Below are 15397 nucleotides of genomic sequence, written 5' to 3'. Positions count from 1 at the left end.
CAAGAGTAAACTGATAAGCCCCTTGGGAAGGCAAGTGGCTAATACCTATCAGTCTTATCAGTGTTTATGAGTTTGGCACTGGTGCTCATGCTTGTAACCCTCCCTACTCATGTGACAGATCTGAGGATCAGAGTTCAGAACTGGCCAAAGCAAAACAAATCTGGTAGACTCAATTCTAACCAGCGGGAAGTTGTAGTGGAGGTGTGGCCACCCCAGAGTGGAAAAAGCTAGTCAAGAGTTCAAGGGACAGAGTTTAAGCTTTGTACAAGGAAAAAAAAAAAAAATAAGAGAAGGGGAAGGGCCGGGAGTTTGGCCTGGTGGTAGAGTGCTTTGCATGCACAAAGACCCAGGTTCGATTCCTTGGTACCACATACATAGAAAAAGCCAGAAGTGGTGCTGTGGTTCAAGAGGTAGGGCTCTAGCCTTGAGAAAAATCCAAGGACAGTGCTCATGCCTGAGCTCAAGACCAGGACTGGTCAAAAAGAGAGAGACAGAGAGAGAGAGAGAGGGAGGGAGGGAGGGAGGGAGGGGGAGAGAGGGAGAGAGAGAGAGAGAGAGAGAGAGAGAGAGAGAGAGAGAGAGAGAGAGAGAGAGAGAGAGAGAAGTAAAACTGAAAAAGCAGGTAAGCCATATTTTCTTTTAAAAGGTAGTAGATTACAAGACTCAGATGCAATCTAAATCTGTCTTCCCCTACCTGGTAAAAATGTGGGAACTTGGCCCGGAGTTTGGCCTAGTGATAGAGTGCTTGCCTAGCATAGCATGCACTAAGACCTAGGTTCAATTCCTAGGTACCATATACATAGAAAAAAAAAAAGCCAGAAGTGGTGCTGTGGTTCAAGTGGTGGAGAGCTGGCCTTGAGGAAAGCCCAAAGACAGTTGTCAGGCCTTGAGTTCAAGCCCCAGGACTGGTAAAATAAATAAATCTGGGAACTCTGCCAGGCTCCCTGGCTCACACCTGTAATCCTAGCTACTCAGGATGCTGAGACCTGGTTCAAAGCCAGCCTGGGCACTAAGGAACCTAAGACTTTTTTTTTGTGGGTCATGGGGCTTGTACTCTGCCTGGACGCTGTCCCTGAACTCTACAGCTCAAGGCTACCGCACTACCAAGAACCTGAGATTCCAATTAATCACTAGAAAAGGGGAATGAGTCTGTGGCTCACAGGGTAGGGTTGTTGTGCCCAAATTCCTAGGACCCCAAAAGAACCACCAGAGGCCAAAGTCAAAGCAAAGAAGCAAGGGTTGTTTATTGTGAATTCTAACTCGGACCTCTGCGTGCCCGTAGCCGGCAACGCTAAGAGGCCCTAAACAAAGGTTTTACACGGCTTTTATAGGGGAATTCCATAGTTACAATCACCTGATTGGTTTGGTAACTTGGAACCACTGGTCGATTCAGGATTGGTCAGAGCTCAGGTGTCTAACCATTGAGCATTGGGCTGTTGCCACCTGGGGTTCAAGCACGTCCAGGCTAGTTCCAGGAACATGTGTTTGTGATTCCTAGTACATGGGCCCTGAGCAGGGGGGAAGGGGTCATTCCCAGAACATGGGACAATCTTGGCACAACAGGATGGGTGGTAGTCTTGAGCTGAAGAGCTCAGGGTCAGTACCCAGGCCCAGTTTTAAGCTCCATAACCTCCACACACACACAAAAAATCTGGGAACTCTATGGAAATAAAGAAATATAGAAATAGGGCCTGGAGTTTAGCCTGCTGGTAGAGTGCTTGCCCAGCATGCACGAAGACCCGGGTTCGATTCCTTGGTACCACATACTTAGAAAAAGCCAGAAGTGGTGCTGAGGCTCAAGTGGTAGAGTTCTAGCCTTGAGAAAAATCCAAGGACAGGGCCGGGAGTTTGGCCTAGTGGTTAAAGTGCTTGCCTAGCATGCATGAAGACCCAGGTTCGATTCCTCGGTACCACATACATAGAAAAAAAACCGGAAGTGGTGCTGAGGCTCAGTGGTAGAGCTCTAGCCTTGAGAAAGTCCAAGGACAGTGCTCAGGCCCTGAGCTCAAGCCCAGGACTGGCAAAAAAAAAAAAAAGAAAGAAAAATCCAAGGACAGTCCTCTGCCCCTGAGCTTAAGTCCAGGACTGGCAAAAAAAAAATATATATATATAGAAATAAAGACAGATGCTGCTGGCTCATGCCTGTAATCCTAGGTACTCAGGAAGCTGGCATATGAGGATCCCAGTTCAAAGCCAGCCCTGGCAGGAAAGTCTGTGATACTCTTATCTCTAACCACCAGAAAACCAGAAATGGCACTGTGGCTCAAGGGGTAGAGCTGAAGAGCTCAGGCCTAGAGTTTAAGCCCCACAATCGACCCCCCCCCCCAAAAGAAGAAAGTGCTGTGTAGTACAGGAAGTTAGCTGGGTTTGGGGTAGGCCTCATCTATCTTATACACACAAACCAATGCCTAAGGATTGGCAGTTGCTAGACTGATAGAACCTCTTATATTTTCGGATTTCAAAAATGTATAAAAGCTACACTGAGGCACCAGCCAGTTACTGAGGATTGAACTCAGGGTCTCCTACCGGCCCATGGAGCCACATCTCTAAACTGAGCATTTTGCTGTTATTCTGGAGATGGAATTCAGCAAATTTTTGAGTCCAGACTAACCTGGAATTGCAATTCTTCAGATCTCAGCCTTCTGAATAGCCAGTATTACATGTTTGAGGCCACAAGCCATTAAAAAAATCCACAAAAGCACTCTTTTTCTTTATTGCTTCAGATTACCATAATGAAAAACTCAAAGTGTTAGAATGAACATGAATTTAATGGAAGTCTCAAGTCAGGAACCTCTTGTAATCTCAAGCCTGGAAACACTGTAAACCGCACACCATGTGACAACAATATCTAAACTTGTTAGCAGCAGCCCTTCCCAGGAGGAGTGTATTTGGTAAGAGTGGAGACCAGGGGCGCTGGCCGCAGCCTAGTCGCAGGGGATATTCCGCTCCTCTTCGGGAAGAATACTCCAATTCGGGGAGGCCACACCCCGGGCCAGCCAGTTAAAATCATCAACGTCGTTCCAGTGATTTCTGCTGCGATCTAAACCGGAGCTCTGGAAGTCCTGTTCGATGCCGGGGTAGCTCCAGGTATACGGGGCGAACTGGATCCTGCTGCAGTCCTCCACGATGGCCCTGCTAGTGACCTGCAGGAAGATGCGTGTGTTCACGGTGGTGTGCACGCGGAGCTGCTGGCAAGCTACGGCCAGCACGCAGTCCGAGCAGTTCTCCAGGAACACGGAGGTGGACACGGGCCCGCAGAGCACCCGGCAGCCGCGGGCCTGGGCCAGTCGCAAGGTGTTGGGGTTGCCCAGCAGCTTCACGGTGCAGTCTCTCAGTCCGCTCAAGAGTACGTCGCGCTGCCGCAGCTCGGCGCCTCTCTTCTCCAAGACCTGGCACGCCAAGTCGGAGAAGCCGCAGGCCCAGCCGGTTTCGGATGCCGCCTCCACCTCTTCCTTGGGGACCAGGGCGCTGGCAGGCGCCGGGGCCTCCGGAGCCGCATCCACCCGTGCGGCCCCAGCGGCCTGGCTCCTCCGGGCCCTGAACGCGAACCGCTTCTCGGGCTGCAGCTCCTGGCGCCGCTGGGCCAGGGCGGCCTGCAGCTGGGTCAGCGCCTCCTGGCCCTGCCGCAGGTTGTAGGAAGACAGGAACCGCACCGAATCGTTGAGGAGGCTCCGCAGCCCCTGCAGCCGCTCGGCCGCCTCCTCCAGTCGCTTGGCCGCATCGTCGCCCCGCAGAAGCTCCTCCACGGCCGCGCGCTCGCGGGCTAAGGTGGCGGCGAAGAAGCTGCTCTTCTCCTCCTCCACGGCTTGGTCCTGACGACTCTGCTTCCGCCTCTCCACCTCCAGCTGCCGCTCCTGCTCGCGTCTCTGAAGCCGCTCGGGCACCATGCTGCGGTCCGGCGGCGCTCCCTGGTCCCCGTTGCCCACGGTTGCGGTTGAACAGCCAGCAGTCTCCATCTTGTACGCGCGCGGCGGCTCCTCCGCCCCTCTTCCTCCGGGCGCGCCCTCCGCTAGGCCTCCCACCAACGTGCGCTACGATTGGTCAGCCTCGATGACGTAAGGCCGTTGGCCCGGCTCTCTTCGCCGATTGGTTGTTCCGCGCCCGGGGGCGGGGACGCGGAGGCGGGGCCGACTGACAAGTGGGGGTGGGGAGACAAAGGTCCTTGTGGATGGGTGGGGTGGGAGGCGGGCGGGGGAAGCTTTTTTTTTTTTTTTTTCCCTCTTAAAGGGGCAGGACTTATATCCGGGATTGTGGGGTGAGTTGCAGCAGCGGCAGCTGCACATGTGGGTTTGTTTATAAGAACAAGGTTAGAAACTCGCAGGCCTCCCCCTCCCCCCCAGCTCCCCCTTCCTACCCCCCTCCAGGCCGCAGATCCGCCGCGGGGAGGTTGGGAGGACTGAGTGCGTGTGGCCGGTGGGGGGACAGGTAGTGGAGAGGAGGATGGGGGGGTGGCACCTCCCGGCCCGCGCCGGGGAAGCGGCGGCTGGAACAGCTGGCTGGGGAGCCGCTTGCATGCCTCGGGGTTTTTTCTTTTGCTTTCCATTACCCCTTCCCCCAATCCATTCCCGCCGCCCTACCACCTCCGTCCTTCCCGCCCTCCCCCTTCCGCGGCAGTGCGGCGCGGCCTGGGGCTCCTGGGCCACCGCGGGCGGCGTGTGGGGCGGGCGCCGCCGGGGGCTCCGCGTGGGGGAGGCCGGCGCCGCTCCGCGGCCGCCTCCGGGGCACCGGGGAGTCTATAAACAGGACTCTAGACGCATCCATCTACGATGGGGGGGCGACTGCTGCAGTCGCAGGGGGGAGCCAGGAAGGGGCGGCCTCGCTCCCCTCCGCCCGCCTCCCGCTCCGTCCACGCCCTGCGCAGCTGGGCGCCGCTGGCCTCGCGGGGCGGAGACCCCGGCCGCGGGCTGCGCGTCCCTCGGCGGGGCCGCGGGTCTCGGGGAGCGAGGGGAGGCCGAGCCCCGCGTGGGCAGCGGTGGGAGGGGTCTGCGCCGGAAGTGCGCGGGCTCCGCCGCGCGGGCCCCGCGCTGCGACCCGGACCCGGCGCCGCGCGGTCCGCCGCTGGCCGGAGCCCAGGGCGGCGGCGGCCGAGGCCCCGGCCCCGCGTGACCCGGCCCGCCCTCCCACTCCCCGAGTTCACCTCGTGTCTCCCCGCCCCGGTTCCCAGCTGCGGGAGGTGTTGCACTGTCCCGGGAGCTGTCACTGCACGTCCCGCATCCCGGGGCGGGGCGGGGAGCCCGAGCTGCGGCGTGAAGTCGGCGTAGAGGCCGAGCTCCGACCCCCACGCCCCGCTCGCCTCCGATCCGAACCAATAATAATAATAATAATAATAATAATAATAATAATAATAATAGTCCCCCAACACAGATCCCCAGTGCAGAGTGCATTCTCGGCGAGCAACCCGGCCCGCCCCCCCGTGGACGCCCTCCCCCGGGTGGACGCCCCCCCACCCCCGGGTGGACGCCCTCCCCCGGTGGACGCCCCCCCACCCCCGGTGGACGCCCCGCGGGGGCAGGCGGGCGGGGGAGGCCGAGAGGGAGCCGCGCCCGGAAGCCGCGGTGCCCAGGCTGGCGAGCTCTTCTTCGTCCTCCTTAGTGTGACTCCCTGGACACGATAGGTGAGGCTTCCTGGAGGCCTTTTTTTTTTTCCCTGAAGCAGTTTTATTTTCGCCGAAGTCTGCATCTGTGGGGAAAGAAAGACGGCGATGGCCTTGGCCAGGTCCTGTGGAGGAATGCGATGGCTGTTGGATGGGAGGTGGACGCTGTGTGTTGTTGTCTGGTCCTGGGACTTGAACTCGGAGCCTTGCCGTCCCGCTTGCCTTTTTCAGGAGCTTTTCCCGGCTGTTTGCTGGGTTATGTGAAGATAAGAATCTCTTGGAGTTTTCCCCAACCAAGCTGGCTTCCAAAGGGGGATCCTCAGATCTCAGTCTCCTGCGTAGCTGGGAGTACAGGCTGAACCCCAGATGCTAGGCTGTGTGGTGGGCTTCATCCAAACCGCTGGTAGAACCTCAGGTTTATCTGACTTGCTACCTTTAAGTTTTTCAGTAGCTAAACCCTTCTCCCCGGAGTTAAGAAAGCTTGTAGCCAAAGAAAGTTTACTGGACCTGGGGCTTGCAGAGTGAGGTGGCATTCACAGTGAATTTGGCTGTGTCCAGAGTTGAATTTAATGTCATAAATTCTTTTAAGAATTTCATTTCTGCTCCTTAGCAGATTTTTGCATAGGTCTGGAGACCATGAGATTTTAATTTGATAGTTGGCTTCTTTAACTTTTTTCCCTCCCTTTTCTTTTTTATGATGATCCTGAGAACTCAAAGCCTTGCTTGGCTTTTTCAGCTCTTAGCTGGCACTTCCACTTTGAGCCACACCTCCACTTCTGGTATTTTGCTGGCTAACCAGAGATTAAAAAGTCTCATGGATGGTTCTGCTCGGGCTGGCTTAGAATCAGGATCCTCGAATCTGTCTTCTTAGTAGCTAGGATTATAGGCATGAGCTACCTGCACCTGGCTCTAGTATAAATTTTTAAGAGAAAAGAAGCAAAGATTAACTGGTCACACGGCTTTTAAGAAGACTAAATGGCTGGGGCCAGAGGTTAGGGGTGAGGCTGTCTGGAAACACTTGAGAGTTTGCAGACCCCAGGAAAGCTTCAGGTCAGTGTAGGTGGTCAAGCGTGAGTATATGCCGGGTGCAGTGGCTCACATCTGTAATCCTAGCTACTCAGCTGGCTGAGATCTGAGGATCTCAGTTCAAAGCCAGCCTGGGCACTAAAGTCTGTGAGACTCTTTATCTCCTTTTAACCTCTAGAAAACAGGAAGTGGGGCTGTGGCTCAAGGGGTAGGGAAGCCTTGAACTGAATAACTTAGGGACAGGGTCCAGGCCCAGAGTTCAAGCCCCATGATCCCCCCCCCCACACACACAAAAGGAGTGGATATGGAGCTACATTTCTACATTCTAAGCAGTGGAAAGGCTAAGAAGCATCTAACTCTGCCTGGCTGGATTTGCATCCTCTTTCTGATATTTGATGGCTGAGGATGTGGGGTGTGTTCCGAGCTCATCAAAGGTAAGGGTGAACTATGGTAGAGGGAGAGACATTCATTGCGCAGGAAGGTGGTGAGTGCAGATTGAGTTCTGCTGTACTTAAGGGGCTTGTTGAAAAAGTGCTATTCAGGACTGGGAAAGTGGCTTAGTGGCAGAGAGCTTGCCTAGCATGTGTGAAGCCCTGGGTTTGATTCCTTAATACTATATAACCAGTAAAAGCCAGAAGTGATGCTGTGTCTCAAGTGGTAGAGAGCTAGCCTTGAGCACAGAGAGGCTCAAGGACGGAGCACAGGCCTTGAGTTCAAGTCCCAGACTGGCCAAAAAAAAAAAAAAAGTGCTACTTTTCTATAGTAATGTTGAAAAATGAAACAGTTCATAGGTGCAGTGCGATGAATGTTATTATTACTATAATACTAATTGTTGTGTGTGTGTGTGTGTGTGTGTGTGTGTGTGTGTGTGTGTGTGTGTGTGCCAGTTCTGGGGCTTGAACTTAAGACCTGGCTTTATCATTCAAGGCTGGTGCATTACCCCTTGAACCACATCTCCACTGGTTAACTGGAAATAAGGGTCTCTTGGATTTGTCTGCCCAGGTTGGCTTTGAATTATGATCCTCACATCTCGGCCTTCTGAGTAGCAAGGATTACATTTCTGAGCTTCCTCCCATTCTCTAGCTCCTGTACTTTTCTGTTCCAGACTTCTCCCAAGAGTTGTTTCTGCTCCTCCTTCGTCCCTGACCCCCACCCTCCATCCTGAGCCTGGTACTCAGCCTGGCCCATGGCACCCTTCTGGCCTCTCACAGATTGTGCCAGCCATGCGTCTTGAGGACGCTCTTCGTGCCTGCTGGACTTCTCTCTCATAAGTTCCACTCATCCCTTCATCTTGTGCTCGCTGTCCAGCAGCCTCTGAAACCTTCCCTAACACACAGGAGACACCCTGTACCTCTTTCTTTGATAACAGTTGCCAGTGGGACCTTGTTACAGTTTCACATGTTTGTGTGATTCTCTGCCCAATATCATCCTCCTCAAGGAGGGTGGGGCCCATGTGTCTTCTTCTCTTTGGCAGCCTGAGGCCTCCCTGGCATGGTGCTGGGGCAGAGAGTGCTTGATAAGCATATGTTAAGTGAACAGTAAAGTGTGTTGCCCCGGAGAAGAGAGCCAGGGACAAAAGTGCTACTTCTCAGAAGTGTTTGGGTGGTGGTTTACGCCTGTAATCGTAGCTGCTCAGGAGGCTGAGACTTGAGTACCTCTGTTCAAAGCCAGCCCAGGCACTAAAAAGTCCAGGAGACTCATCTCCAGTTAATCACCAGAAAACTGGAAAGTGGCGCGGTGGCTCAAGGGTTAGGACGGTAGTCTTGAGCTGAAGAGCTCAGGGACAGTGCCCAGGCCCAGAGTTCAAGCCCCAAGACGGGGGTTGGGTGGAGGGGGAAGAGTTTGGAGTCTTTGTCACAATAGAACATGCCTTCATAGGTGTCAGCAATCAGTGTAGGGTTGGCTGCCATCTTGATATATGATAGAGCTGTCCCTTGCCTTCTGTACTGTATGTGCACAGGCTCGCTGTGTGCTGAAAGGTGAATGGTGATGCCGCCTTCCAAGCCAGCGGGGTAGCAGAGTCCATGGGACTCTCAGCTCCAGTAAACCACCAGAAAACTGGAAGTGGTGCTGTGGTCCTAAGTGGTAGAACTCTAGTCCTGAGTGCAAAAGGCCTGAGCGGTGAGTTCAAGCCCCAGGATACACACATGCACACACGTTTGGTGTGGGCTAGTATGTAGCTCAGTAATAGAATATTTGCCTGGCCTGCACCACAAGGCCCACAGCTCCATTCCCAGCAAACAAATTCTGGAGCTCTAGCTCTAGTGTTTACTGATGCCAGACAGAGACAGAGACAGAGATTGGGTTTAGCCTGGGCAGATCCCTGAGTTTGAATCCTATCACTGAACACCAGCCTGCGAAGCAGTTCTGTTAGGGCTGGGGTGTGAGGGTGGTGTGGGAGTGTGTGTGTGTTGAGTAGTAGATAAGGGGATGGGACATTTTTTTGTGTTATGACTGTTTGATAGCAATAAGGCTGGGAATGTGGCTTAGTGGTAGCATGCTTGTCTAGCCCTAGGTTTGATTCAATACCACATATACAGAAAAAGCCTGAAGTGATGCTGTGGCTCAAGTGGTAGAGTGCTAGCCTTGAGCAAAAGAAGCTCAGGGACAGCGCCCAGGCCCTGAGTTCAAGCTCCAGGACTGGAAAAAAAAAATGGGATAGCCAAGGTTTTCCCCTCTTTTGGTTTTGTAGAAATGATGAAAGTGACAATGCTGACAAAAGGGTACAGTGTGTGTGTGTGGGGGGGTGATGGCCTGGGAGCATGGTGTAGTGGTAGGGCGCTCGCCTAGCGTGCGCAAAGCCTGGGTTTGATTTCTGGGTACCATATATACAGAAGAAGTAGTTCTGTGGCTCCAGTGGTAGAGTGCTAGCCTTGAGCAAAAAGTGTCCAAGGACAGTGCCCAAGCCCTGAGTTCAATACCCAGGACAGGCAAAGATAAAAATAAAAGGGTACAGCCGGTGGTTTAAGTGATAAAATGCCAGCATTGAGTGAAAAAGCTAAGCAAGAGCATGAGGCCTTGAGCTCAACTCCAGAATAGTGAGAGAAGCAGGTGCAGCAGCTGTGGGAAGGTGGGGGAGCTGCTGGGGTGGTGAGGGAGGAGTGGTGAGGACATGCTCGCGTGTGGCAGGAGGACGTGGGGCTCTGGCACAGTTGTGAGGTCTCTGGGGAGCAGATCCCAGTGTCCACCCCGCGCAGACCTTGGGAACTGGTTGAGGGCTGCACTGTGGTGGGTGGCCTGTGGGGGGGAGTGGACGAGGGAGGGAGGCCACCTCACCCTGCTTCTGTGTTTACTCCTGGCATGCTGTGATTTGATTTGATTTGATTTTTTTCTATTTGTCTTAAGAGCTTAACTCCCTTGAAGTAATCAGAACTTCAGCAGTGTCTGGAGAGAGAGTGACTGTGCAAGTGAAAGGGAAGCCTGAGTGGGGCTTAGGGTGGAAAGAGAGTCTCTTGACAAAAGTGTGGTTTCTAGACGGTCAGAGCCACTTGAGGTCTACCAGCATCAGATGGATGGCTGGTTCTGTCTCCTCCAGCTCTCCTACAGGGAGCTCTACCAGGCTGCAGAGCTCTGCCATCTTTTGTTTTGTGTGCTTGGTAGTAGGGCTTGAACTCAGAGCCCTTGAACTCACTCACCTTTTTCCCTCAAAGTTGGCACTCTACCATATAAGCCACACCTCCTCCAGTTCTAGCCGTTTGCCTGTTAATTGAAGATGAGTCTCTCTCAGATTTGTCTGGGTAAGCTGGGTTTGAACCGTTATCCTCAGATCCCTGCCTCTGAAGTAGCTATGACTACAGTCCTGAGCAACTAGCATCCAGCATACACCACACCACACCACAGGGGTTTTGTTTTGTTTTTGTCAGCTGTGGGCCTGGGCATTGTCCCTGAGCTCTTCAGCTCAAAGCTATCATCCCACCCCTTGAGCTGTAGTACCACTTCCAGTTTTCTGGGGTTAACTGGAGATGAGTCTCACAGTCTTTAGCGCCCTGGCTGGCTTTGAACCACGATGCTCCATTCTCAAATCTCAGCCTCCGGAGTAGCTAGGGTTACAGGTATGAGCCACCACGCCCGATTTTTTTTTTCCCAGTCCCAGGGCTTAAACTCAGAGATTGAGCATTCACTGTCCTTGAACTTTCTCAAGGCTAGAGCTCTACCCCTTGAGCCACAGCACCAGCCTGGCTTTTTTTGTGTATGTGGTACCGAGGAATCGAACCCAAGGCTTCGAGACAAGTCCTCTATCATTAGGCCACACTCCCAGCCCTCAGTTTTGATTTGGAAAAAAAGAAGTAGTGCCAAAGAGATGTCCTTGCTGTTGGGTAGATGCCACCGTCAGCCTAACTGTGCCTTCCCAGCTCTGCATGCACCATTTCACTCAAGCCTAAGACCCAAGGAACATTTTCTTTTTACATTTTTGGGGTGGTGGTACTGGGGTTTACAATGGCTGTGCAAACACTCTACTATTTGAACCATCCCCGTTCCCTTTCACTTTTCAGGTAACATTTTTGTGCTGGGACTACAGCAGACCATAGACCTCCCACCTCTGTCTCCTGAGTAGCTGTGATTACAGGCATGAGCTATTGTGCCCAGTCTTCAGGGAACATTCCTTAGTGCCACCCCCCACTGGCTGGAGCGAGGTGGTGGCTCCTGCTGTTTGTTGAGTGTCTGCTTCCTCTGTGGCAAGTGCCTCCACCTGTTTAGTAAATGTTCATTTAACGTATTGATGGGAGATGCTGTAGTAAGCCCTATAGAGGGAGTAGGAAGAGAAGCATACAAATACAGCATGGGCTTTGTCTCTGAGAGGCTCAAATTACAAGGGTCAGCATGAAGACCATACTTAGTAAGTATGGGTACAAGATGGCAGTTTGCTATCAGGGAGGAAGGAAGATCAGAGGAAGTCCAGCAAGAGAAGTGAAGGGAAAAGGGCAGGTAGGGGAGCGCCCAGAGTGAACGGTGCCAGGCAGTATGAGGAGTGGGAGCAGAGCTAGACAGGCATTGGTGGCATGTGGTAAAGTTGGCAGAATGCCCACAGCAAGATCCGCATGGCTGAGAGGGAGGGGCTGGCGTCTGCAGTCATTCTACAGGCCTTGGGAACCTAGCATAAGGTGTGTGTGTGTGTGTGTCCCCATGAAGGCATGTGCATTCACACACAGACACACCAGAACTGGGACTTGAACTCAGGGCCTGGGCACACTGTCCCTTACCTTTTGTCCTTAAGGTACCACATGAGCCACAGCTTCACATCTGGCTTTTTGGTGATTATTTGGAGTTAGAGTCTCGTGGCTGGCTTCACACTGCGGTCTTCAGATCTCAGCCTCCTGAGTAGCAAAGACTACAGGTGTGAGTCACTGACTCCTGGCTTAGTGGAGGGTTTTGAGCTGGAAGGAGGCATTTGATTTGTGCTTAGGACAAGAAGGTGAAGAGAATTGATTGGAATGGGGGCCGAGCCCTGGAGAGATGATTGCTATGGGTAAATGACAGGCTAGACCCAGGGCAGTGAACATGAAAGGGAGGTTATTCTAGAATGATTTATATTATTAGGCCAATCCGTGAATTTGTAATGGGCACGAACTTACCCAGCCACTAAACCAGCTGGCTAGAACACAACTTTTACAACTCAAGTGCATTAATAATCGAAGAATTACTCCTTGAAAATAAAGACGAGGCCCGAAGAATTAGATGGTCTCATTCACTCTACAGAAGATGATGTGAAAATACAGGTTGATCTCTTGTGTGTGAGCTGTTACTCTCTAGAGCCTGGGTCTTCCTCAGTGGGGGCCCGCTCCCCTGGGTGGCTCTGGGTAGAAGCTGATTGGCATGCTTTAGTTTCAGGAAAAGGATCACTGGAAGTGGAGCAGGTAAAATAAGAACTGTTGAGAAGGAGAAGGAGTCATTCACAGGCCTGGAATCCCAGAATTGGAGAGGCTGACAATGGAAGGAGGTTCTTGAGTTTAAGGCCAGCTTGGGCTACATAGTAAAATCCTATCTTTTTTTTTTTGCCAGTCCTGGGCTTGAGCTCAGGGCCTCAGCACTGTCCTTGGACTTTCTTAAGGCTAGAGCTCTACCACTTGAGCCTCAGCACCACTTCCAGCTTTTTAGTAGGTATGTGGTACCAAGGAATCGAACTTGGGTCTTCATGCATGCTAGGCAAGCACTCTACCACTAGGCCAAACTCCTCCTGCCCCCCCCCCCTTTTTTCTTTTTTATAAAAGGAATGTGGCTTAGTGGTAGAGTGTTTGCCTACCATGCATGAAGCCGTAGTTGCAATTCCTCAGTACCAAATACAAAGAAAAAGGCAGGAGGGGTATCGTGTTCAAGCTCCAGGACTGGCAAGAAAAAAAAAAAAAAAGGGAAAGAGGGAGGAAGATCTCAAAGCTGGAACCAGGTCTCAGAGGGCCTAGAATTTCACACACACACACACACACACACACACACACACACACAGTAATAAAAACTGTAATTAAAACACGTACAATGTGAGATCCCATGTTACAGATGTTTCCTGGGTACCAGGGGCACATGACTATCATTCTACTACCCTGTTTGAAACTAGCCCAGGCAAGAAAGTCCATGAGACTCTCATCTGCAATTCATCACCAGAAATGGAGAAGTGGTGTTGTGGCTCAAAGTGGTAGAGTGCTTGCCTAGCGCAAAACAGTTCGGGGACAGCATTCAACCCCCCCCCCACACACACCATTGTTTTTCACTGGAAAGAAAGAGACTGTGGCTCAAGTGATAGAGTACCCTCATAGGAAGTATAAGGCCTTGAGTTCAAACCTCACTATCGCATACACGGAAGAGAAGGGAGGGACATAGCTGGGTACTTGTACTTGGTAGTTCAGATGAGTACAGAGATTATCTCATGGGACTGAGGCCCTGAATTTTAAACTAAGTACTACAGAAAAAGGACAACAAAACCCTAAAGTCACACTGTGACCTTTTATGTGGCTGTAATTAAGACATATGGGTCTATGGACCCACATCCCAGAGAGCCTACCCCTGCCCTTCCTAGCCTCTCCCTGGCTTCCTGGACTTTCTCCTTTTTTTTTTTTTTTTTTGGTTTCAGTACAGGGACTCACACTTAGTACCTCATGCTCTCACCTGGCTATGTTGCTCAAGGCTGGCATTCTGCCACTTGAGCCATCGCTCTATTTCTGGCTTCTTGCTGGTTAATTGGACATAAGAGTCTCACAGACTTTTCTGCCCCATCCAGGTTTGAACCAGGATCCTCAGATCTCAGCCTCCTACATAGCTTGGATTACAAGTGTGAGCCACTGGCACTGGGCCCTTTTCCTCTCTGAGCCTAATAAGACGTGGAGCTTTAGGCACGGGGGCAGAACCTTGCATGCACCTGCCTAGTGAGAAAGAGGTAAGGTAAGAAAGGGGCTTTTGAAGTTTCTTAATAGTAGAATAGTTGCTTCTGATTATCTAAGTGAAGGATTTGGCTACATTTGCTCTGTTTTGGCAAGTTAGCAACCAATATTTTCTGGTTGGTTTTACCTATATACAGTTTTTATTTTGAAGGGAGTGAAACTGTACTGAACTACAATGACTTTTGAAAATGGATGCCAACCTCAAGGTTGAAGTGAATCGCCCAGCCCAGCCCTGGGGGTTTGCCAATAGATTGTGCTGTGAACATGAGCCAAAGCAATGAAAGTATTCCTTCTTTGATATTCTCACTGCTGCGTTTGTCAACAGCTGTGCAGACTGCCAGAGATGTGCTGACTCGGTGGTGGTGTGCACAGACCTCGGGGAGGGGAGTGAGGCGCATTCAACCATGATCCAACCCGTTAACTACAGAGTGTGAGAAAGCCACTGGCTCCCGCTTGTAGTTCTGAGTACCCAGGACTGAAATCTGAGGATCACTATTGAAATCCAGTCCAAGCAGGAAAGTCTGTTTAACCTCCAATTAAACAGCCCAAAACTGGACGTGGAAGGGTAACTTACGTGGTAGAGGACCACCGTTAAGTAATAAAAGCCAGAGGAGAATCCAAGGCCCTGAGTTCAAGCCCCAGTACCTGCATAAACACATACACACATCTCCCCTCATACAGCCCTTCCTTTTTTTAGTCATGAGGCTTGAATTGGGGCCTGGACACTGTCCCTGAGCTCTTTTGCTCAGGGCTGGCATGCTACCACTTGGAGTCACAGCACCACTTCTGGTTTTCTGGTGGTTAATTGGAGATAAGAGTGTCCTACCTGGGCTGGCTTTGAACCTTGACTCTCAGACCTCAGCCTCCTGAATAGCTAGGATTACAGATGTGAGCCATGAGCATACAGCACACAACACACACACACACACACACACACACACACACATACACACTAAATACTTTAAAAACTGCTGTCTGGATAGAAGACCTCCCAGAGGAGTTGGCATTTGGGAGAATGATAAACTTGTCCCAGAGGAAGAAGAGCTTCCGCCAGAGGGAAAGGGGATGCCCAAATCTGGATGCGTGTGTTCTGGGACAGGGTGTTGGGTGCAACCGCAGTGTTCCAGGCATGACTGGATATGCACCCAGTGAGATGGGCCAATTAGTGAAACAGTTGAAAGTATTCTTCTGTGCTGGGGAGTGGTAAAGCATGTTCTTAACACTCAAGGAGACCCTCCCCTCCTCCTTCCCTCCCTCCTTCTCTGTCTGGTTGCAAGCTTAGGCTTGGGAGTCTAATGTCTAAAATATATATAGATATAGACAGACAGACCAACAGACAGACAGTGTGTGTGTGTGTGTGTCCTTCCAGGTCTTGTGGCTTGAACTCAGGGCCTGAGTGCTGTCCCTG

At 51.9% G+C, this 15397-nt stretch overlaps 1 protein-coding gene across 1 annotated transcript; it reads right to left on the bottom strand.

Moving 5' to 3' along the window:
• Nucleotides 1-2689: 2689 nt before the first annotated feature.
• Tbcc (tubulin folding cofactor C) lies at nucleotides 2690-4310 on the bottom strand. Its single transcript, XM_090355648.1, has one exon. It carries the CDS (start codon nucleotides 3954-3956, stop codon nucleotides 2925-2927), a length of 1032 nt encoding a protein of 343 aa, XP_090211774.1. The 5' UTR covers nucleotides 3957-4310; the 3' UTR covers nucleotides 2690-2924.
• Nucleotides 4311-15397: the final 11087 nt, after the last annotated feature.

This window comes from Megascapheus bottae, chromosome 22 (genome assembly GCF_031878675.1).
Source record: "Megascapheus bottae isolate mThoBot1 chromosome 22, mThoBot2.hap1, whole genome shotgun sequence".
Taxonomy (NCBI): domain Eukaryota; kingdom Metazoa; phylum Chordata; class Mammalia; order Rodentia; family Geomyidae; genus Megascapheus; species Megascapheus bottae.
The sequence above is the reverse complement of the archived record's forward strand: the minus strand, read 5'-3'. Positions and strand labels throughout refer to the sequence as shown.

Bases quoted from the DNA above. Each gene is read 5' to 3' on its own strand.
- Tbcc (XM_090355648.1), bottom strand. From the start codon at position 3,956: ATGGAGACTGCTGGCTGTTCAACCGCAACCGTGGGCAACGGGGACCAG.